This window comes from Schistocerca cancellata, chromosome 4, assembly GCF_023864275.1.
Source record: "Schistocerca cancellata isolate TAMUIC-IGC-003103 chromosome 4, iqSchCanc2.1, whole genome shotgun sequence".
Taxonomy (NCBI): Eukaryota; Metazoa; Arthropoda; class Insecta; order Orthoptera; family Acrididae; genus Schistocerca; species Schistocerca cancellata.
In genome coordinates, this window is record NC_064629.1 from 210,375,682 (window position 1) to 210,401,351 (window position 25,670).

The 25,670-nt window shown below is 43.6% G+C and overlaps 1 protein-coding gene across 1 annotated transcript in view; it reads right to left on the reverse strand.

Moving 5' to 3' along the window:
• LOC126184077 (protein obstructor-E-like) overlaps positions 1–24,831 on the reverse strand; it is a 47,618-nt gene extending 22,787 nt beyond the window's left edge. The window contains exons 1-2 of the mRNA XM_049926438.1: positions 24,749–24,831; positions 7,402–7,602 (exon numbers count right to left, since the gene is read on the reverse strand). Coding sequence (XP_049782395.1) covers positions 7,402–7,602; positions 24,749–24,803 — 256 coding nt within the window. The 5' untranslated portion in view covers positions 24,804–24,831. The remainder of the gene's footprint in view (positions 1–7,401; positions 7,603–24,748) is intronic.
• Between the last annotated feature and the right edge of the window lie 839 nt (positions 24,832–25,670).

The following is a 25,670-nucleotide window of genomic DNA, read 5'->3' on the forward strand; positions in this document are numbered from 1 at the left end:
AATGTCCCCTGAGGCTCTGCATTCGATGGAGACAATTCCTCAGGTAGCAATCCCACACATATTTCATCAAAGTGCTACACCTAGAAAGAAAAAAAATAGCGTGTGGCAGAGAAAAAGGGCAAACTGTGCCTAAATGCAACTAAAACAGAGTAAAAGAGGGACGATCAAATAAGCAACGCAATTAGCAGGTAGAGTCGAGGGGGTCCCAGACCCAGCATGCTGCAGGAGACACACCAACCCCAACTGCCCTGCCCCACCCCGATAATAAAGGGAAACATGGGAAACTCAGGGGGGGTCGATGCCCCTTGCATCCAAAAGAATCTAAAAAGTTGGATGTTTAGGAAATTGTCGGATGGTGACTGCGTAAGTGCGCAAGCTTAATTAGTTCAGCAGGAAGGGTGGTCATTTCTGCAACTGACACAGACAGGTAGTAGCGCACAAGGTGAGTTTGCGTGGAGTGGTTGACCACAGCCACCACTAATCGGTCGCATGTGCACCAGGCATACGTCCGTCCGAAACGTTAGCACTTTAGGGTTCGCACTGTTGGGAGTGGGAAATACTGCTTCACATCACTGCGGTAAATCGTGAATTTTGGACCGAATTCACCTTGAAAAACCCGAGAATGATTGCTCCAGTGTCAACCTTGTTGTCTGGTGGTGCTCGACGTACGCGACGCACAAAATGGATCTTATGCTTGTGCAAATAATTGCGTAATTCTTCACTCGACTGCAGCGTTAAGTCCTGGTGAGAAATGATACCCTGTACCATGTCTACAACCTTATGGGGTGTTACAGTAACAGCTACATCACCAAGCTGTTTCAAGAGAGTAACGCGCGAGACTGAGTAGGATGCGCCGTTTTAATTGAGATGTGACCACTTCGTAATTTATTAAGCCAAGAGATTTTGCTGAACACATTTCAAATATTCTCCAGAAACAGAGAAAGTAACTCATATTAGGCCGAGTGCAAACCAGGAACTCATGGGAAGTTTGTGCTAGCCGCTCTGGTTTGCTTTCCTCTCATGATGTGGCCGGGTAGAGGAAGTTATGAGGGTCGTAGCGATCAACATTGTATTTCAATCTGTCCGTATAGAATGCCTGCGCCTCGCAGCCACCGGCTGATAACTTTGGTCGTTTCATGACGCCAAACAGTTGCCATGACGCCACCTACTCGGAACGAGGTCTCCCTGTGCGCCAGCAATCACCACCTGGCTTGATGACCACCACTGCCCTTAGACCCTGTGTCCCGAAACGGACGGGCATCTACTCCTCGGCGTGCGTAAGGAGGTAACACCTCGGGCGTCAATAGTACGTTACCCACCGCATGGGTACCCGACACCCCCTCCTCTCCCCCTCCCCCACCCCACAAACGCTGGTTACCATGTTGGGTGTTGGAGGACGACCAGGTCAAGCCCAGATATGGGAACTGAAATTAAATTAATCGAATTAGATGGTGTAAAATAATGAAACAGAGTGGGAAAGGCTTAATCGACATCCTTACGACCAAGCTAGGTAGAAAGAAGGGAATCTACCCTAGAGACAAATTCGAAAAGGAAATTAGTGAGAGAGTTTTGAAAAGCCTTAAAGGACCTAATTATTCAGCAATTCGAGTTGACACTTGGCTTACATTATTGCGCAACATAATAAAACCTAAACTTCATTCATATTAGCTCAATCACGGTGTCACTCCGGGTAATTTCTTCGTTGTCCAATATGTGCAATGAAATGTGACTGCTGGTTCGTGTTACAACATCTCACACTGGCGAACGGTTGAGGTTTATGTTCACATATCACGTGCATACATTGTTTGACTACAGCACTATCCCGACGTCTGTAGTATGAGGAAGACAACAAACCTTCAAATCGCACTTAAACTGTGTCAGAGTGGCTAGATGATATTCCACATAAATGCTTGTCTTCTGAACACAACTAATCTTTATCTTGCTAATCACAGTTAGTACACTGAAGAGGAATTTTATGCCTTTGATCCTGGCCTATTTTCGTGGGCTTTGGGCAGTAATTGAGTGATTTTACGTGTGTGTATCTTCCTAACCCTGAAGTGAGACAGTGATGAAAGAAGGAGTTACTATGGAAGTGTCCCACTCTTCCTTGCTGTTTGCAAAGCACTGATTATGTCATAGCGCTATCCTTGAAATCGTATTTAGACTATGTATAGGAAGCAAAACTTTGTCTTTCCACTTACTGTTTCTTTATGAGTAATGTTATTTACAAAATCCACGCTGTACCGTGACTTGTCTACACGTACGTTATCATCAACAATTCTTACTTTCTTATAATCGTACGGGATACCCTGCCACTGAGGCAAAAAAAAGAGAGGTCAATAAGTTATGCAAACTGGGGAGGCGACGTTTTAATGACAATAAAACACTTGAGGTTCATCTAACGATGATTCATTGTAGCACACTTATCATCATTTGTAACTGTTACTGGGAGGTGAATTTTCGAAGAGCCCTAACACAACTAATCATGAACAAAACATCTTACCGCCTGAAAGCGAAATGCATAAGATAATACTTGTACATATACTCTCAGAGATTCCACACAAGACCTCCACAGTTGCAGAGAAAACTGCATATTTGTTAAGGCAGATAACAATAAAATGTTTTGTTTACCTTTTCGATACCTCAAGATGAGTACCAGTGCATCCAAATGGGTAGATACTTAACAAATATACAGATGCGGGTCGTGTGTATGACTTCCACTGAGATCTCATGAAATGAATCAGGAGACTGCTCCGTTTTGCAGAAACAGCTTAACATAATGAAAAATCGCAACAGCTTCTCAATTACAGACTTTGCGTCACCTTACTGAGCAAATTATACTGAACTGTGATGTCAAGCGTACCAAACATTTGCTTTCGTCGTCGCGTAGCGAATTCAAAGCGAGCCACGTTATTACCAGTTGGCGAGTCGTAACACGCGGCGAGGAGAACGGATTGGAAGACGTAAAAAGCGCCGACATGCTCCATCACTTGGCGAACGCTTTCTCTTTCCTTCCTCCGCTGCAGGTCGCGTCTGGCGGCAAAAATGAAGCGCCGCGGCTACTGCGCCGTCTACTGGCTTCTTCCCGCTACCTGAATTTCTCGGCCTGCCTGCTCGCAAAAACGCTTCCGCCCACCCGCAGAGGTTCATTGTCGGCTTTCTATGCGAGTTTATCTGGGAAGAAAGTAGATGCTTTTCGGTCCTGCCATTCAGAGTGAAACACTATAGAAAGTACGATACACTGTGTAATAATCAAAACAATTCCACATCTTGTGGGAGCGACATAATATGTTTGCTTGTGCAGAAGAGCTGATTTTCAAAATGTACAGATTTGGTATAAAAAGGTCTATCACTGTTCTTGTAACAGTCATCCAGTTTCTAACATCAAATGTAAAGCGCAGCTATACAGAGACCCACTACAGTTATGCCCTAGGTCCTTAACTTCTCGATAAATAATCTATATCTGAGCTACGGCGTGTTGTCCGCTCTCTCGATTTGTTCCTTATATTTTCAAGTAGAGTTAATTTAAGAACTATTTTAAAGCTCACTTCCCTGACCCCGCAACAAGTAACACGTTTTATGTTCAGTGTCATCGCGAGAACCCACAACAAAACAATATTGTATTTTCTCTTCCCACAGAAGACAAAATTTTACCGTGTTTCGTACAATAAACTGTAAAGAGTGCACTCATAGACAGTCGAGCCCGATATGTAACTCTCTTACACTTTGGAGGATACCTAAAGTTGTACTTTATTGAAAAGTTTTCTTCTCTTGAAGTTAGCGAAAGAGCTGCCTCACTTTGCTTTCGTCATTCCTCCTGACACTACCTCATGGACGAAATTTTTGTTACAAGAACAGTTTGTCGCAGTTTCAGTTACATGTAGATGGAATGATGTTTTTTTCCGTTCCAACTTCATACTTTTCTTACCTCGTCTATTTTTCGAGTGGGAGAATATTTTGGTATGTACGCCTCCTTCCCATGTCTCCTCTTTTCTCACCCCGCCACTTTTCGCGCCCCTTGCAGGGACTATTCACCGCATTTCCTCTCGTTACGAGTTTCCGTTGGTCGAATAGCATCGTTGCATCATTTAACTGACGGTCTTTGAAAGATGGCCAGTGACAGGCAGATAGCGAGCTGGTGAAATGTTGAGCCTTCTGTTGCTCAAGGATAACAGTAACTTGTAACTCTAGGTTGGAGGACTCGAACTTCAATCGAAGACGACCAACGGCTGTCACTTCAGCTGCAGAACGTTAATTATTGTTTTGTATTCGTGGGAACAGTATTGCAGGCCCACCTCCACGACGGTCTGGTCATTCTCAAACATTTCAAGGACGATTCAATCGAGTGCGGTGTACAAAAGTCTTTTCGTGCTCGGTATATAACGAAAGCGGCCATCTCCCTGTGTACTCCTTATCTTCCATCACAGAAGCGTTTGCAGTGACCATGTCAGTGTCCAATCTGGATCGTATATCAGTGGTAAACCGTTCACTACACGTATAGCTCCCGGTTTAGTTTCCAAACTGATTTTACTTCTATTTCTATTAGGTGGCACGCCAGAACCTGGTATCACTTACCTAATTTACATCAACTAGAAACCTTCTCGGGAGGCAGTGTCTGTGTGCGAGTTATTCTTAGATGGACTCATAGAAATCCAAGTCTCACCACGTAGTATTACGCCTGCGTAAAGATGACATACATTATGCTTATCTATGCCTTCCTGCCTACAGGATGATAAATCTTACAAGGAGAGGTCCCCAGCGATGGGAATGACTTTTTGAAACCATCTGTAGGATGATGTAGGTTAAGACCCCAGGTATCACTGTCTGCAGCCAGTCATTTGGTGGGCTCTCGTTTGCAAGTAAACAATGAAAAAAATTTCAGAAATTCACTGAATTTTTTTTTGTCGATTAATTACAAACGAGGGCCCACAAGAGCTGCAGATGGTTTCGAAAAGTAGATCCCAACGCTGGGGAGCTCGTCTCGTTAGCCATAGATGGTTCGTGTCGTTCACTAGTAGCTTCGACATCAAACAGTTCAGTACATGAAGTAGCTAGCTTAAACTCCTGGCTTTAAACTCATGAAGCACGTTTTCGGAAGACGAGGTGCTGCTCACAGTAGTACTCTGCACATATGCAGCAGTGACAGCAGCATTTCAAGAATACTAGCATCCACTGACTACGCATGTCATAGGCTCCATCACATAACGATGTATGTGTTTCATTACTGCTCAAACTAACCACATTTCATTATGACATCACATGTGCTACACTAAACTGACACATAATAGTTTTCTTCTTAAAGAAAGTATCATGTATTCCTACGGGAGGTATTACTGGTCCAATATAAAAGAAAAATTCCAATAATGACGTCGAGAAGCCTATACCTGATGAGACGTGGGCCAATCTATCCTCTCATCCCATCTGTCTGTTGTTAGGAAGTAGCACTATAGGCAGCGCTGCAAATTGTTACCGCACATCCTGGCACATGCTTCACCCGTTCTTCGTAGTGAATCAAGCACTCTTTCAAATACACCTGGCTCCATTCGGATGCAGTCACATGCATGGTCACATGATCCTGTAATGTCTGCACACTGTCGGTGGGTTGGGCATACACCTATGCCTTTAAATGTCGCAATAGTCATAAATCCAACGGATTCTAGTGCGCTGAATGGGGAGCTCATGCAACTTGACATCCTCAACCAATCAATCACCCATAAAACCTCGTGCTGAGGTACTGTCGCACCATGGTGTCCCGTCGTGCATAACCCACAGTCGTCTATCTGCAAGGGTAACTTTCTCCAGTAGCACTGGTAATTCGTCGCACAGAAATCAGTCATACGCAGCACCTGTTAATCTATATGGCAAATTGTATGGCTCTATGAGTGTGTAATCGACAATTCCTGCACTTACATTGATGCTGAAGCGATCCTAATGCCTCACATCCACGATTGCTCAAGTATTTGCATCTGCCCACACATTTATATTGTGGTAATTTATATGACATCATTGTGAATCCTGCCTTCACCAACGAATACTATACATTGCCCCTCACAAGTAGTATTGCTTATAACTTAAGAGGTATTGGTTTCTGGACAAAAAAGTATAGGAACTTTTGTTCTAGTTTTAACTAATACTACCCTTTACTATCTGTATCTTATGCTCATTTCAAATCTGCTGTGAGTTGGAAGATACATACTGAATTTGGGTCTGAGTTTTCACGTTTTACTGTTACGTCCATGTTATAAACGTAGATTAACTTGTGTTGCGTTCTATTCTTAATGTTTTTGAATTTGTCTTAAATTTGAAATTTTTTCCTCTTCCCCTCGCACTGTAGCAGCGCCCTCACTCTGAGGTCAACATAGTGTCGAGCTAGCAAGAGCTCTCGCCCAGTTTGTGACCTCACCTGAAGGAGTCAGCATAGTAGTATAGGACCAATGTGACAGTTACAGTTTCTGAGGAACTTGTTCATTTAAATGTAGACCATTGTACTGCTAGAGAACAGTTTGTTAATCTGCGCATCGAGTGATACTTTAATAGTCTATAACAGTTGTAAACTATCAAGCAATCCTTTAGCAAGGATCTGTGTCAAAAAAACGACTCATCGAGCAATCAAAGAACCCACAGTTGTGGCCAGACCATAATAGTTTCGGTTGGTCACAACTGTTTTAACTAGTATATGTTCATGAGACAGCAAAAAGCAATTTCCAGTATGCTCATCGCCTTCAAGCTCATATGCATCCTGACTTTAACAAAGTGCATCACTTCGTATGTGAAACGAAGCAAGATGGCGCAATAATTAAGGCATGAATTCCAAATTCGGGGGCTCAAATTCCCGTTCTTCTATCGAGATTTACCTTTCCATGAATCTCCTGATACTGCTGCCTCAGTGGTTCCTTTAAAACGAATATGGTCAGTCTACTAGTTCATCCTTATCCAGTTCCATCTCGTGCTCTATATGTAATGATCTCATAATCGTCATTCTCTTCCTTCCGGTTATCAACACACGTGGCTGCCATAGTGTTTCGCAAGCTGAATGTGTCACGTTTCTTATATTAACATCATAATTACTATTTACATTTTAGGCTGATTACTTACTATCTGCTACGTTACGTAAAACGAGACTGATGAACCTCCAATGGCCGACTTGTCAACAAGAGTTTGTGTCAGTGTTAAAATTTCGTAACAATACATTTGCTCTTTACTAGTCCACACAAATTCTTTGCAGTAATTCTGCTTAGAAAATTTGTAAGTTAAAACTAAATACTGAAAACAAGTGTTTCTGCAATCATTTATGATAGGCTAAAAACTATTTAACAGAAGTATAGAAAGGGCCATTACAACGACTTCTTTTCGTTTCTAGTGAATAGTTGAACAGAAATGGCAGTAATATGTGAAGCTTACGCAGTTCTATTCTGTCACCGCAGTCGACGTTGAAAGGCTGGTCGCACTTGTTGATCTTGCGGATGAGGGGGTCGAAGACGAGTCCGTCCGGACACAACTTCTCCGTGGCGACCCCGTCACGGCAGTCGTAGAACTTGTCGCACTGGCGCGAGTCCTCGAACAAGCCGTCTTTCTCCGGGCATTTGAAGTTGCTGGCCGCATCTGAAACATTTTTTGCTCATTAATCCTCCGCCACCAACTGAGTATCCTTCAGACACGATAGCTACAACACATTCCAACATTACTTGTCCTCGACCGAATATGTCTACACCACTGCATAAAACTTCATTGTTAAAGTGTGTTTCATTGGGATCACTCAAATAAAGAAGGTAGAGAAAAAGTAGTAAGGGATTCTTAGAAGAAGAACCATAGGTTATGTCCATCCATGTAAGAGGTAAAACATCAAACATTTCTAGGAAGACGTACTACTAAAACAGAAATCGCGGAAAGATTTTATCTTTCTACATATATCATCAAGACTGGTAATTTCCACATTTTAGAAAATGGTACAAATGGCTCTGAGCACTATGGGACTTAACATCTGAGGTCATCAGTCCCCTAGAACTTAGAACTACTTAAACCTAACTAACCTAAGGACATCACACACATCCATGCCCGAAGCAGGATTCGAACCTGCGACCGTAGCAGTCGCGCGGTTCCGGACTGCGCGATTAGAACCGCTACACCACCGCGGCCGGCCCACATTTTAGACTTTGCTCTTGAGTTAATATTGTCATTTTATACGACAGACTATGATATCTGCCCCGTCGGAGGTTCGAGTCTTCCCTCGGGCATGGGTGTGTGTGTCGTCCTTAAACGTAAGATAGTTTAAGTTGCATTAAGTGGTGTGTAAGCTTAGGGATCGATAGCTTCAGCAGTTTGGTCCCATAATATCTTAACACAAATTTCCTATGACATCTGCTGCAGAAAGGCATTAAGAAATCCAATGTTATGCACTCTAAGTTTTTTTTTTAAAAAAAAAAACGTGTGATGCAAATTGGTCACAAATTGACACTCATACAGGTATCAATGAAAAATTAAAAACTGTAGATTTTGGCGGCCGACAAATGAATGTGTGGAGCTGCTGTGCAGTTTCACCACGCAGCTTTGCAAGCACAGTAAATCGGGGACACGTTGCTACCAGGGCATAAAATCTTTGCGAACTTCACTCCGTGTACTCAGCTGTACAGCAACTATGCCTCATAGACAGGCGTGTGAACAATATACGCAGATGAATCTTCCTGTCAGATTAAAACTGTGAGCCGGACCGAGACTCGAACTCGGGACCTTTGCCTTTCGCGGGGAAGTGCTCTACCATCTGAGTTACCCAAGCACGACTCACGACCCGTCCTCATAGCTTCAATTCCGCCAGTACCTCGTCTCCTACCTTCCAAACTTCACAGAAGCTCTTCAGCGAACCTTGAACTATCACACCTGGAAGAAAGGATATTGCGGAGACATGGCTTAGCCACAGTCTGGGGGATGTTTCCAGAATGAGATTTTCACTCTGCAGTGGAGTGTGCTCTGATATGAAACTTCCTGGCAGATTAAAACCGTGTGCCAGACCGAGACTCTTCTTCCAGGAGTGCTAGATCTGCAGAGAAGAGCCTCTGTGAAGTTCGGAAGATAGGAGACGAGGTACTGGCGAAATTCAAGCTGTGAGGACGGGTCGTGAGTCGTGCTTGGGTAGCTCAGATGGTAGAGCACTTGCCCGCGAAAGGCAAAGATCCCGATTTCGAGTCTCGGTCCGGCACACAGTTTTAATCTGCTAGTAAGTTTCATATCAGCGCACACTCCGCTGCAGAGTGAAAATCTCATTCTGCTAATATACGCAGATGTCATCATTTGAGAGAGGATGCGTAGTTGGACTCAAAGAAGTCTGTTGGAGTAATCGACGAATCTCTCGACATTTCAGTAGGAGCGATGCTACTGTTCTACGATATTGTCAGAAATGGGTGAACCATGGCCGAACATAGCATCAAGAAGGAAACAGTCGACCTAGAGAGACGACAGAACGTGGGAACCGAGCAGTCGTCAGAGAGGCACTTGGAGTGCCTGATTCATCATTATCATCGACCCGGCGTGCAACTGACGCTTCAGTGACCACAGTGATTATTATTAGGCGACTCAGAGAAAGCGGGCTGAGCTCACGGAGTTCCTTGTGCCAACTAGCATTGACCTCTGCGCATCAGCAAGCTCACATGAGCCGGCCGGTGTGGCCGAGCGGTTCTAGGCGCTACAGTCTGGAACCGCGCGACCGCTACGGTCTCAGTTTCGAATCCTGCCTCGGGCATGGTTGTGTGTGATGTCCTTAGCTTACTTAGGTTTAAGTAGTTCTAAGTTCTAGGGGACTGATGACCTCAGCAGTTGAGTCCCATAGTGCTCAGAGCCATTTGAACCAAGCTCACTTGAAGTCATGTCAGGCTCATTTGGCCTGGAATCTCGCTGACTGCAGTAGAAATCTCTTCAGTGATGAGTCACGCTTCGAAGTGAGCCCAGATGACCAGAGGAGACATGTCTGGAGACGCCCCAGACAGCGGTGAGATACCAGCCTGACTGCCCCCGCCATGTGGCACGACAACCAGGAGTGAGGGTGTGTGGTGATGTTTCATTTCATAGCAGGACCCCTTTGGTTGTCATCCGCGAGCTCCTTCCATTACAACGGGACGTCGACGGTATTGTACGCCCGGTTTTGTTGTCTTTCATGGTAAGTCATCCTGGGTTTACATTTCAGCAAGTTAATGACCTTCTGAAAAAGGCAAGAGTTTGTACTGCTTGTCTTTGTGCTTGCCAAATCCTATTTTCACCAGCAAGGTCGCTGTATCTAGCCCCAGTCAGGGCCCACCAACCATTTCGGGATGTTGCTGGTCGGACTAGCCCAACTGGACAGAAATTCGATTTTTTTTTCTTGGAGTGTACTTGACTCAAACAGCTAATTGCATCAGCGGTCGCCGAACTCTGCATGCCAGTAAGCATGACGACATGAAATACTAAGGTTCCAGTATCGGGATATTGTACCTGAGCTTCTGGGACCGCATTATTTAGGAACTGATCGATATTAAAGTATCGAGTAATTTAACCAAAGCGACGAACCCTTAATGATAAGAGGCGCAGAAGCTAGCAGCCGGGGAGGGATAAACCAATTTCGGCCATTGAAACCAAGATATTTCCGCTGAAATTAATATTGGAGAAAACCAGTGATACATGAGCACTGATTGGGAACAGTTTATAGGTAACTGAGTAAGGGTAAAATCAGTAAATTAATAATCAATCCATGTTCAAACTAAAATAAAAGATTCTACAGAGTATTTACTGTACAAAACTGAAAATTAATTGTAGGGTGGTTAATTAAACTTTCTCTACTTGAGAGGGCCCCCATGAAGAACAAGTGATCGTAGGACAATGAAACTTTTTGGAAACATTTGTAGGGACATGCAGAAGAGGAACAACGAACGAACCATTGATAGCAACACATTTTAGTGTCCACATGAGAGGGTTCAGATCTGGTGATCCTGGTGGTTAGGAACGATGGGCCCGTGATTTGTTTTTTTCCAAAATTGTTACAGAGTATCAGAGTGATCTCACGAGCAGTGTGAGCTGGAGCTCCTTCATGCATCAAAACAGTTGAGCCCAAAGCACCTCTCTCCCGAAGAGCACGGATCTCCTGTTGGCGAAACAGAACACAGGCTGGCTCTGAGCACTATGGGACTTAACTTCTGAGGTCATCTGTCCCCTAGAACTTAGAACTACTTAAACCTAACTAACCTGAGGACATCACACACAACCATGCCCGAGGCAGGATTCAAACAGAACACAGTAACATGTGTCTTTCACGCTACATACTCTTGGTCCTTGGGGTCCGAGTTCCTAAAACATAAATGGACCAATTATGAACTGCGGCGTGAAGCCACACCAAACAGTGACGCGTTCACTATGTGGGGGAACTTCATGGACGTTCGTTGGCGGTGACGATCGCCAAATGCGACAGTTGTGAGTGTTCACTGCCCCAGTAACCGTAGTGTGCTTCCTCACTCCACAAAATGTTCCAAAGGCACACATGGTCAACTTCACCCCTTTCAAGAACTGTAAGAGCAAAGTCTACTCGAATGTCTGTACCACGTAACAACAGTTGTTAGGCAACGTGAAGTTTCTACGGATACCATTTCACAACTGTTCGCAGCAGTTTTCTAACGGTAGACCGCGGAATGTTCAGCTCTCGTGCACAGCTTGAAAATCGCACATTTTGTTCAGCATTCTCAGCCATGGCAGTAGTAACTTCACCAAGAGTCTGTGACAATCGGGGGCAAACCGAATCACTGACCGATCATTCCAAACTGCGTAACCACCATGATCACCAGATTTGAACCCTCTTACGTGGAAATTTGTTTCTTTCAATGGTTTGTCCGCAGCTCGTGGTCGTGCGGTAGCGTTCTCGCTTCCCACGCCCGGGTTTCCGGGTTCGATTCCCGGCGGGATCAGGGATTTTCTCTGCCTCGTGATGACTGGGTGTTGTGTGCTGTCCTTAGGTTAGTTAGGTTTAAGTAGTTCTAAGTTCTAGGGGACTGATGACCATAGATGTTAAGTCCCATAGTGCTCAGAGCCATTTGAACCATTTTTTTTCAATGGTTTATTCCTTATTTCTCTTCCACGTGCCCTTACAAATGTTTCCACACAGTTTCCTTGTCCTACGATCATTCATTTTTCATTGGAGCCCTCCCAAGGAGCGACAGTTTAATTATAAACCACCCCCTACGTTTTAGGTTCCCTTTATACCTGCTAGTAATTTGATTGCTTACTTACTAATGCCCTAAATCTTCTTATCGTGAATCATAAGAGTGTTGCCTTAGAGATCAGATAATTTCTGCTCTGTGTCGTTGCGCACACAAGAAAAGTAATTTTAAATCAAATTTCAGTATACCTAAGGTGAATTGCATTATTAGTTAATTACATTGTTCATCTTCTGTCATTCGCACTAGGTGTCAGGAGCTATTATTTCACTGCTTCTCAGAAAATTTCTTCGAAGTTTAGCTGAACCACGCGACGCTACTTAAATCTCAGCAATTTAAGCCATTCCGTTTCGAGTATTTTTAGTGTATAGCAACGTTTCATTTCCTAAGAACCATTACAACTTTTTCCGCTAGATTCTTTCTTTTCTTCATAATGCAAGCATCGAGTCCCTCCAACACTGACTTATCGTTTGCTCAAATTTTTGACAACAGGAAGACACACAAGTATTACACATACGCACTTACATGCCTCCACAAACCCTGGCATTGAGCGTGATGGCTCAGTGGTTAGGAAATGGAACTTATATTCGGGAGGATTGGGGTCAAAATTCCATTCTGCAGTTACGAATGGATATCAAATATAAGTGAGTCACAATATACAGTGTTTCTTGATAATCTGTGTTGTCGGCCAACGAACATGAATAGTAATGAAGAGCACTCTGAGTGTATGTGAAAACATGAAGAACAAATAAGTGTTATTCGTTGGAGCAGAACGGTGGGAAAAAATGTTTCAGGTGGTCATTTCACGGCAGCTCACCTGCAAACCGACATGTATGTGTTTCTATGTATGTGTTTTTATAGAAGTCGTCTGACGATGAATGAGTAAATTCGAAACCGGCAACAGTGTTTTTTGGATACTGTTAACTAAAATAAAATTGTAGCTGGTTGCCTCTGTACACTGTCAACATTCTATATGACATTAAAAGTCTGCGGTAACTATGTCAATGGTGAGTGAACTTGATTCACTAGTCTAAAAATTAAAACTTGATAAATTAGAAGTTTCAGATCTGGGATACAGTGCGGTGAAACCAAAATCTCAAGAATCTACGCCTCCCCTCCCCCCACCCCCGTTGCACGACATCGTGGAAGGTGCGTAGATTCTGGTTTCAGGGAGGTTCGAGTAGGCATAATGGTGTCTATTAATGTAGGCATTTTATCAGCAATTTTTTAGAACAATAGTCATCTATAGTAACTGTCATGGTTTGTTGTTACGTAACTCACAGTCTGCAGGTGCCATGTGCTGAGAGCTGCGTGCACTAGTTTGGGGGCCTTGTATGTTTTCATATCCAGTGTGATGTGTGCAACCAGAATATGCACTAAGCCTCCGGCATGTTTATGATAAGCTTTACTGTAGGCCTGATCCCGTTTGGTTCGTATAGGACTGTGACACATGCCGTAATAAGGTAACCTGCCGCTTCCTTCTTATTTCCAGTGTGGGTTGTCAAATGTTCAAATGTGTATGAAATCTTATGGTAACTGCTAAGGTTATCAGTCCCTAAGCTTACACACTACTTAACCTAAATTATCCTAAGGACAAAAACAAACAAACAAACAAACAAACACACACACACACACACACACACACACACACACACACACACACACATACACATTGCCCGAGGGAGGACTCGAACCTCCGCCGGGACCAGTCGCACAGTCCAGGACTGCAGCGCCCTTAAACCGCTCGGCTAATCCCGCGCGGCTGTGTGGGTTGTCAATTTACGAACAAAGTAGGTTACATTTTTTTAAATACATTTCGGTCATCTTCTGTTTTCTTCTATTTACAGAACACCGCGCAGTGTTTGAGAATGTTGACTGGACTATACTCTTTGAAATTGTGAAGGTATCAGGGATAAAATACGGTATCGAAAGGTCATTTGCGACTTGTACCGAAACCAGACTGCAGTTACACGGATTGAAGGACATGAAAAGGAAGCTGTGGTTGAGAATGGAATGAGACAGTTTTTCAGCCTTTGCCAGAAGTTATTCAATCTGTACCTTGAGGAAGCAGTAAAGGAAACCATGGAGAAATTTGGAAAGGGAATTAAAGTTTTTCAGACACGGCAAAGGATTTGGAAAGACCTCTGAATGGAATGGAGAGTGTCCTGAAAAGAGCGAAAGTAAAACGAGGCGATACTGATGGAATTAGATTAAGAAATGAGAAAACAAAAGTAGTAGGTGAGTTTTGCTATTTGGGCAGTAAAATAAGTGTGATGGTAGAGTAGAGGACATATAAAATCAGATTGACAACAGGTAAAAAAGCATTTATATTTCTGAAAAGGAGAAATTTGTTAGCAATTTCACAAAGTTGCATTGTTATGGAGATGTGGTCCTGTTAAATGAAGGAAAGAAGAACATTTTATGAATAGAGCTCTGTTGCTATAACACTTCGTTTACATTAATGGAGTCGCGTCCAGGAATTGAATGCGTGAGTTTAATCATTTCATAACTCGCATATGTCACAAGCTGCAATGTTAATAGTCTCTAAATGGTTTAGCTGTGACATAGAGCACTATATAAGTAATATACATGGTGTTACAAAAAGGTACGGCCAAACTTTCAGGAAACATTCCTCACACACAAAGAAAGAAAATATGTTATGTGGACATGTGTCCGGAAACGCTTACTTTCCATGTTAGAGCTCATTTTATTACTTCTCTTCAAATCACATTAATCATGGAATGGAAACACACAGCAAGAGAACGTACCAGCGTGACTTCAAACACTTTGTTACAGGAAATGTTCAAAACGTCCTCCGTTAGCGAGGATACATGCATCCACCCCCGTCGCATGGAATCCCTGATGCGCTGATGGAGCCCTGGAGAATGGTGTATTGTATCACAGCTGTCCACAATACGAGCACGAAGAGTCTCTACATTTGGTACCGGGGATGCGTAGACAAGAGCTTTCAAATGCCCCCATAAATGAAAGTCAAGAGGGTTGAGGTCAGGAGAGCGTTGAGGCCATGGTCACCGAATCTGTTGTTGAGAAGCGTGCGAACACTTCGACTGAAATGTGCAGAAGCTCCATCGTGCATGAACCACATGTTGTGTCGTACTTGTAAAGGCACATGTTCTAGCAGCACAGGTAGAGTATCCCGTATGAAATCATGATAACCTGCTCCATTGAGCGTAGGTGGAAGAAAATAAAATGAGCTCTAACATGGAAATTAAGCATTTCCGGACACATGTCCACATAACATCTTTTCTTTATTTGTGTGTGAGGAATGTTTCCTGAAAGTTTGGCCGTACCTTTTTGTAACACCCTGTATAGACCATAAAAATTTGCAGCATAACATCAGTTTAAGTTTGACAGCAGCAGGTAAGGAACTGTGCTCTTCCGGAATGTACGCGACATTAACTGGTTGGCATTAGTGACTAAGATATTATCGGAGACGCTTGTGCAATTAATCAACTTAATCTAACGCTCAGCCAGCCGCTGTGGCCGAGCGGTTCTTGGCGCTTCAGTCTGGAACCGCGCTGCTGCTCCTGTCATAGGTTCGAATCCTGCCTCGGGCATGGATGTGTGTGATGTCCTTAGGTTAGTTAGGTTTAAATCTAAGTCTAGGGGACTAATGACCTCAAATGTTAAGTCCCATAGTGCTTAGATCCAGTTGAACCGTTTGAACCAATCTAACGCTCAGCTGTCATTATCTCGCTCACCAGCAGTAGAAAGGGTATCTTTCCTGGAAAAATGGCAGTCCTCATAAAAGATCAGCGTTACTCGAATATTTTAATGAAAGGAACTCATCAGCAATCATTACGAGAAACGAGCCAGACTTCATGTGAGTGCCAAAATCACAAGTGCCATCAAACGAAAGAAAAGAGTATTGGCATGTAACGCTACGTCAACGACGATCTCTTTAGAGACTGAGCGAAAGCTCATATCGGATAAGGATGACGCAGGAAGTCGGTGGTGATTTAGGAAAACCACTGGAAACTTAAATGTAGGTAGCTGTTCGGAGATTTGTGAACTTATACTTCCGAATGCGAATCTAGTTTCTTAAAAATCACGCCACTTCGCTCGGTACAAGTAATATACGATGACGTTGTTCTTCGTCCGTTCATATCGCTTAAAAGTTAAAGTATAAATGCGTTTCGAACAAAGCTGTCACGTCAATATTATGCTGCAAAAAAAGAAAACAGATTCTTTATAGATAATAAGCCTTGCTAATATTCTCCGGTCCGCTTGGTGGATACGCAGGCAAATTTATGTTTAAAATGTCCTACGGTTACTATGTTCTTGAAATCTTCTCGTGGCCGGCCGGTGTGGCCGTGTGGTTCTAGGCGTTTCAGTCTGGAACCGCGTGACCGCTAAGGTCGCAGGTTCGAATCCTGCCTCGGGCATGGTTGTGTGTGATGTCCTTAGGTTACTTAGGTTTAAGTAGTTCTAAGTTCTAGGGGACTGATCACCACAGATGTTAAGTCCCATAGTGCTCAGAACCATTTGCACCATTTGCACCAAATCTTCTCGTGGCGTATATCGTAGACTTAGAATAACTTTTCTCAAGCCAAAGGAACCGCTTCACGACTCCTGAAAAAGATGACAAAGCTGACAACATATGGATCGAAGACGTCCACAAATCACCACCCACGGAACGAGGAAAAGAAGCCTTTGGTGAGACAAAGGTCAACCGAACGTGAACATCGAAGGAAACGTTCCGTGTATAGACTGGATAAAGTGTAAAATTGTGCAGAGGGAGCGAAAGGTTTGCTGTGCAATCAAGTGATTGTAACTGTCCGCTGACGCACCAAGGTCGTAGCCGGGAATGGCGAGTCGTTCGCACGTGTCCTTCGTACCGCGACCCGTTCTCAGACGTGCACTGCCAGCTTAGCAGCTTCGCCTGCATCGCCAGACAGTGAGCTTCCTTTCATATTGCTAAACTGTCTATTCCAAAAACCGAATATAATTAGTCTTTTCTTCACAGTCGGTTGGTCGGTTGGTTTGGGGAAGGAGACCAGACAGCGAGGTCATCGGTCTCATCGGATTAGGGAAGGACGGGGAAGGAAGTCGGCCGTGCCCTTTGAAAGGAACCATCCCGGCATTTGCCTGGAGCGATTTAGGGAAATCACGGAAAACCTAAATCAGGATGGCCGGACGCGGGATTGAACCGTCGTCTTCACAGTCAATGGGATATAATCGTTCTTAGCTAAAGGTGCAAAGGTGCAAATTCTTCGCTAATTCTCTGCATCTCGGCCGCGAGATGACAATGTGCCATGATAGTCGAGAAATAACATTCATAAAATATTAGATAACCTCAATGCTAATTGCTTTTGAGTCATTGTTTAAGTTTCCCGTTCCTTATGAGAAATGTACTAGTTACTGAGTAACTGCCAAACCATAATTCCGCTATTATCATTCTTCCCCACTTTTCAGGTAAAATTGGCTTCTTTTTTGCTGATTTAGTAACATCTTCTCCTCAAATCTTCCAATTTTTCCATGTAAATATCGTTCTGGAAAATGGGAGAACTTCTGTAGAGCATCATAGTAATTGGAAGAAGGGAATGCGAGAAACTACAGAAAAGCGAAACCAAATTTGGATTTGGAAGTGAATCGGTATCCTCTTGAATTTAAAATTAGAGGGGTAACTTGCGAGGTATGTCTGGATGTGGTTGAGTGAGGTACACTTTCACGGTATGAAAATATATGAACTACAAAGAACCAGGCAATCATCTACATGGTTTTCAAAACTGAACACATTACAAATCCAGCGTATGTCCGCGTTTCCTGACCAGACGATTCAATCTACGTGTACGATTTCTATCTCCTACTATCGCTTCTTTCTCTTCCTTTTTTCTCAGTTTTCGCTAATGTCTTGTTCTTCTTTTTCTTTTTTTCTTTTTCAGAACTAGATGGTAGAGTGGTCAATATAGCTCAAATAATAGCCCGGCTATCCAGATCTCGGTATTCCGCAGTTTGCCTACATTGTTTGAGGTGAGTGAGGGGTAGGTTTCTTTGGATATGACTGTCTTTTTTCTTCTCAATCTTATCCGTTCGGATCTCTTCCCCTTGCAACACAGATTCCCAGGAAGCAGTCGAACTCATCCCTTAAAAAGATAGAAACGGTTTTGTGTGACAAGCCTGGGAATCAAACTATTACTTGTCACGCTTCGTCTCTGTTATAAAGTATTGAAACCCCTCTACTCGTGCTTCCGAAAGCTGGTTTGTTTCAGTAAGAAGTTAATGTGCAAGGGAAAATTTGTGAACTCTTTTTCTATGCCTATTTCTCGGTTTTCCACTTGGCTGCACAAGAGAGGCGAATGTTGTATGAAGAACAATTTAAGATTGTGCTCACGTCACGAAGGGAAAAACAAGTACAAACGTAGAATGTCCGAGTGGTGTAGTTGCATAAGATGACGACGCCGGGAGTCCCGTTTTCCGGGGTCAAGCTGTTATGTAGAGGCCTTGGCATTTAAACGGGTCTCATCCTCACTTTCACGCTAAAGGACAACACGAAACGTCGTTAGTTTGTGGCAGGGGGAAAGGTGGGAAACAAGCTTAGCAGAAGATGTTACTGGGACAGCACAGGTCGTCTTAAACACTATAGCAGAGTGCGATGCGGTAAGCGATATTCAGCCAAATAGGTGGGTGGGCCAGATTTAACCCGTGCTCCGTGTTAGTGATTGTCCAGGGAGACGTTGTGTGAGTGTGATTGCAAGGCTTTTTGTCACGCACCTTTAGTCTAATGCAAGGTTCCCGAAATGCACAGAATATATACAACACCCGAGCAACAAAAATATGAAATTCGCAGGGCAGCATCTATACGAACCGCAGAAGAGATGTTCAAATTATGCCGGTCTGGTATAAGCGGTGGCGATGCAGCAACAGGAGCGTTATCTGGTAGCCACATACTGTGATGTGCGCCTACTTATGAACTCTCAGGCCGCACAATAAAATCGGAGCGACGGAGGGAACATTATACAAATAAATAAATAACTCGTTTTCATCAGTACCTCGTTTCAACATTGAAGCGATGACAATTTGAGAGTTGAACCATTGCACCCGGGTAGGTCTTCCGGGTGTCCACCTTGTGGACCTCAACGTTTCGAAAAAGTGAGAGTATGCCAAGGGAAGAGTAATTTGCAGTAGGGAAAATACTCGTAATGCCGTTAGTTACAGGAGATATTAATGTAACTATGGTTATATTAAATACAACTACGAACTCGGCAGTTGAGAAGCCCTCTAAAAGAGGCGTGCGATGCTGTAACACCTGTTAATATTTGCGATGAATCGTTCCGTAGAAATAGCCATTAAATACTCTAAATCTGATTGCCAAGCTGCTCTCAAAATGCCGCCACTGCCATCATTAACAAATTTTATTTCATTTAACACCATTGTTCAAGAGTTCTTAAACGCCACAAGAAAATTACAAGGTTCCATTAAAAAATGCTGCTGTACCTACTTTTTCGCTACTTTAAAAGTTTCTAAAATACTAATAACGTCCATCTTTCGTGAAACAGCCTGCATTTCTAATACAAGTACACATTGATTTACGAAAGATATCGATAATCTGTTAAGAAGCTACTCCCTTTGTCCTCATTCCAAGTGGCCATTATCTGGATATACAAGAATGAAGAAAAATATTGTTGTATAAAATTTCCAAGTGTTTCACATAATATACTGTATAGGACAGAGAGTTCATACTCTTACAACAGACCCGCAAAACATACAACACCCGTGACGTTAAAAGTATCGCAAACGAAATATATTATTCAAAACAAAAGTCTTAGTTTCCGATACTTGCACAATTGAAAGAGACTAGTGAACAGGATTTCATCGTCAGGGCTCTTAATTATTTTCTGGCGAAGAAATCCTCATATTACGTGGAAACAGAAAAAGTAGCGTGTTTGAAGGATCGATTTCTGAAGGAAAAAAATTACCTTTTCTTTTAATGTTAACATTATCGCATCTGAGAATCAGAATTTCTTCCTCGTAATGCCAAAGGCCACCGAGCACTACAGCGAAATCGCCAAAGAAAAGACTTTCGTACGTCACCAAGGCCCAGACTGCGTGTGTTTCTGGTGAACAAGCTCATTACAGTTAGCAAATCACGTCGCGTCTACGGTACCCGAGCGGCCCACTAAGGTCGCCCTGTGGCTGCAATTGCATCCGCATTTCCAACGACCGGCAGAGGTCAGCTGAACCTCGAACTCTTCCTGAATCCTTGAGCTGTGAAACCTGCAGGCATTGCCATCTGAACGCCTTCAGTCTGCAGGCTTGTACCTGGCATATATCAGAGTGTCTACATATGCGCTCTCGAAACCTGCAGCGAAGATCTGACGCGAGAGCCCTTCTGCGCACGAGACTGGGGCGTGTAGTGCGGCGCAGCTGCCGGGACACGCCCAGCGGTGTGGCAACCGCATTAACCTGCAAGCGAGCTCCTTTCCAACTCAGCACCACTCTCGCTTCACGGAAGTCTCCTTCAGCTAACCTCTTATAGCTTATTCTGGCCCACCTTTCAAGACCCAGCTAGTTATTTCTCATTTGGCACGCTCTACGCTCCAGTCAGGATACAACTGAACGACGTAAGTAAGCCATATCCACAGATTAACGATAATTTTCTAATGGCGATTCGTATCGACTCTATAACAACACCTCTGGCAAAGCATTGTTTTTTCTTTTTTTTTTCATGCAGCGTCAAGGTTTGGATATACGGGAGACACTAACCGGTTTAAAAACAAGTACTTCCATTATCAAAAGCATACGTCGTGACTACATATGTTCCACTAGTAGTCTACCAAAGCAAATCTGTTGCTCTGAAACCGATTATCCTCCAACAAATAAGACAATAGAGGTAGTGACTGTCACACAGACAAGTTAAACAGCTGTGGATTCGCACCATTCTAACGTCAAAATGAAGAAACTAAAGCGTTATGGTTGGTGTTGGTCAATAAAAACTGTTCTGCAACTGATCCTCAACTGACCTGAAGACAGAAATGAATCAATCTATATCCATTTCGGTTGATAGTGGATCTACAAGTTAGATTCAGTTGCAAAACTTCACCTCGCCAGCGTATTTCAGCTTCAGACTCCGCCAGGAGTACAGGCATGGTTTGGGAAGAAATTGCAGCAGTTCATACGTCGGCTAACAATAAACGAGTTCAAAAAGAGCGTGACCGACTGCAGTTTTTCCCAAAACATCCTTCACCTACACAAATGTAGTGTGCGGTGTCTAGAATGTATGAGATGTATCAGTCACTCTGATCTGTTAAGGGTACTAGTACGAAAACATCTAAGAGGAAGAAGTTTTAAGACTAGTATTTCTGTATTTCACAATAAGGGGTGATAAAAAAATTTCCGGTAGAATACCACACTTACCCCGTGGCTATACGTCGGTGCTCATATACCCACGTCGTCTGGGTTTCATACGGGCTGCAGCAATGCCCTCAAACACAAACTTTTTGATCACCCCTTGGTAACTTATTTCCCATATAGAACATCTATCTTTCATTTTATAGCTGTTGACGGGGAACGTACTCGATATTTTTATTCCGTCTACTATGTTTATGGGAGCATAAATATTAGTCGCTGCACTACTTACAATATCTGTGAGATAGTATGTCTCTGAGTAATATTGTCGGAAAGGGCAAATACACACAAGATTTCGTAGCCGTTTCGTTATACCACACCTTTTCAATGAAATGACCAGCCATGCTGATTTAGGTTTTCTACGGTTTCCATACATCGCTTAAGGCAAATGCCTGGACGATTCTATTCAAAAGGACTGGGCTGATTTACACTCCCATCCGTCCCAATCAGAGCTTCAGCTCCGGCTGTAATGATGTCTCTGAGAAATTTTATACTTCCTCCTTTTCTTCCAAACAATCAGACATGGACTACTTAGCGACTTCCATTCGGAAGTGGCTGAAAGGTTTGTTTTTAGGCCCCTTGCAGAGAGAGTAATTAAATCCAAGCAAAGTGAGTGGAAAGGCAGCCCAGACGGACTAGGCAGCTGCTTTGCGCAGCAACCTCGGTTACAGACGTGGGCGGAGCAGAAAGTTACCGCTACTCTGAATACATTACAGCCTTGACTGTCTTAGGAATTACAATGTGCCGTTTCATAGATAGATAGGCGTTTAACGAATGTTGCTCTGACTAACAAAATTTTGGAATAGTTTGCGAGAAATTGTAAGTAACCAGTAACGACTACTCTTTTCTGCTGACTATTAACTGAGCATGTTTAATAGCAAACTCTGTAGGCATAGTTCCTCCTGAAAGCTCTTTGCATATGGTGGAAGTTAGGGTGAATGCAGATGGAATATGTCTTTAGCATGATTCTCTATGACTTAACAGATATTCGTGTAACGTTATGCATCTCAGTTACATTCTCCTCAACGAAAAAAGATTACAGACTGTCAAATGAAGTGACTTCAACTTATTCGTTATGGATGGCATAATACTGGAGGTTATAGTAAGTTTCGGTTTTCGTACACTAATAATAATACTAGACTTCAGCCAATCAACAATCCTGCGCTGGAACATGTCAGCTGGCGTGAAACAAAGGAAGAAAGCTGTAAGTCACTCAAAGGCCGTTTCCAATTTCACAGACATTCGTATAGTAAAATTTCGATCAAAAATATTTCTCATAATGTAGTGTAAGTATTAGCATCACTTGGTATTAGATATTACATTCGTAATGAATAAATGACAATTTTTGAAGCATTTTCATTTATATTCTCAGACTATATTCGTCTTGTAAATCTGTCCGAATATATTGTGATGCCGCACGGGATTAGCCAGGCGGTCTAAGGCGCTGCAGCCATGGACTGTGCGGCTGGTCCTGGCGGAGGTTCGAGTCCTCCCTCGGGCATGGGTGTGTGTGTTTGTCCTTAGGATAATTTAGGTTAAGTAGTGTGTAAGCTTAGGGACTGATGACCTTAGCAGTTAAGTCTCATAAGATTTCACACACACATTTTTATATTGTGATATGGTGGATAAATTCTAAATTTTATCTTATTTACACAATAATTCCCATTTGCTGTAAAGTTCAGTAGATAATTAACGCAACGGAAAGTTGAACATAGGTACGTATGCCAAAGGAATTGCCGTGCAAGGCATCTAGTACGCTGCAGACAGCGCCAAGGCAGGAGAAGAAGCAGGTAAGCGCAAGTGGGACAGGTCCCGTAACACTGTGACTTCATCGGCGCGCAGAAGCCAGTAACGCGTGTTACGTGGAGAACTGGACGGGCAAGATTTCCTATTCGCCTGGACTCCAAGTCGGAGTCGACAAGAACGAAAAAATAAATCCCTCCACCTCGGTTAATACTAACGGTTATCTCAAAATATGCATACGGTACAGCCTGCCCTTTTCCAGTTTTAGTTCAAATTTATCTCGACGTTTTTCCGATGCATATAAAAAATAGATCCGTTTCGAAGAATTTCGCAGGGAGGTAACGTCGAATATTTTAATCAGCCGTATCAGGCAGTTTCGATGTTTTTCACTTAATCTCTTGTTTTATTACTTTTTTTACTTCTTTTGGGTTATTACCCAGAAGAGCAAAACTAATATAAAGTACGTTCTAAAAATCGTATAAAACACAGGGAGGTGTGTATTGCAAAAACCACTAATTTAGCACATCTTACGAGTCTTAAATCTCATGTTCATACTCTCCATGCAGTTTACGGCAAAGAAGTGGCGATGTTTCGACATCTACAACCCATGCGTGATTCCAGCATCATTTAGCTTTATCAAGCACCCGATTTCGCTGAATAAGTATCTCGAACTAAACTAAATTGTAACTTATTTCTGAAGGATTCATACAACAAATCATTTGTCTTTGAAAAGTGTCATATAGTATATACAGCTGTCTCTGTCGCGTTAGGCTAGGACGACATTCACTGAAGTAAAATCTCGTTTCGGCGGCACTTTGCTTGCGGCGGCAGAATACACGAGGGCCAGAGATTTTGTTCGTTCGAGCGGTGGTGGAATATCGATGCATGTATAGCAGCTGCTCTATTGCGACCTCTTTGCGAGTTGATGAAAGAAAGCGCCGGGTTCCATACGTTGGTCCAGACTTAAACCGCTATCTCCAGCAATTAAATCCTTCGCTAAACGAATTTCCACTGCTTCTTCCTCAGAAAGACGAAGTCGACTCTACAATTCCAGCACTGTCATACAGCACAGCGACGGGGCTCCTGTGTGTAAAGTAACGAATACGGGCGCTGTATAGCTTCAGTGTATTAGCTCACTCGGATGGTGGAAGAAAGGAATACGGCTGAAATGCCAGTCGAAGAAATTGAGTTTCTGCGGCTGCATGTCGGACCGGTCGATACGCCGCGAAAATATGACGATGCATCTCGTACGGATAGTTCGTAAAGCAAATATAGTCCCTGACAGTAAGAATGGTCTCGAAGGATAAAGAAATGTAGACGGTGGTGTTGCGAGAACGTGTTACCCTATCACGACCGATCGTCGGTGAAGGAAAGCAGCGTGGGGAGGGCCAGGTATTTCGTTGTGTGTCAGAGAGGAAAGGTGCGCCGGGGCTGGAAAAGCGCGCGCTGTGCTGGAGCTGGAGACTCACGGGCGGCGACGAGCAGCAGCGCGAGGCAGCAGCAGCGAGCGGCGGAGGCGGCCATGGCGGACTGAGGCCTGCGCGGCGCGCGCGCGCCCGCTCCACGGCTCGCTTTCTCGCCGGCGCCCCACTACCACCCTCCACGCCGAGCTTTCTCTCGCCGCGACATTCAAAGGCCACGGCCAAAAGTTGACGCTTTCTCTTTCACTTCTTTCGGCAGCATCCCCGCTGCTTCATCGCCACCACCACCACCAGCAACGCCCCCCTCCGGCGCGGGAAGAACCCGGTAGTCGCGACCGCCGTACGACACCAAAAATTATGTGTTCTACTAAGTTCGTCTGCTCGTTCTGCACGTTTCCATTATTTCGAGAAAGTTTACAATAAAGGACTAAACTTTCGCGTACCAGTGAGATATTCCATCAGCAGACGTTGCTCACCTCTTCGAAAACGATGTATCAGACACCACTGTAAACCTCTTGGGGTTTTACACTCAGGCGGAATAAAAATTTGTCATTCTGATGGAAATGAGCCGGCCGAGGTGGCCTAGCGTTTCTAGGCGCTACAGTCTGGAACCGCGCGACCGCTACGGTCGAATCCTGTCTCGGGCATGGATGTGTGTGATGTCCTTAGGTTAGTTAGATTTAAGTAGTTCTACGTTCTAGGGGCCTGATGATCTGAGAAGTTAAGTCCCATAGTGCTCAGGGCCATTTGAACAATTTTTGGGATGGAAAAGTCATAATGATACAAGTCGTTGACCCAGGGTTCAATTCTCTGTGGACCCCGTTTGTTCCTGAATCTCCTAATCCCATAATTATTACCTTCCGTTACCCACATTTTTAACATGCCATGGCTGCTCTCCTTTAACTATATACAGGGTGGTCCATTGATAGTGACCGGGCCAAATATCTCACGAAGTAAGCATCAAAAATGG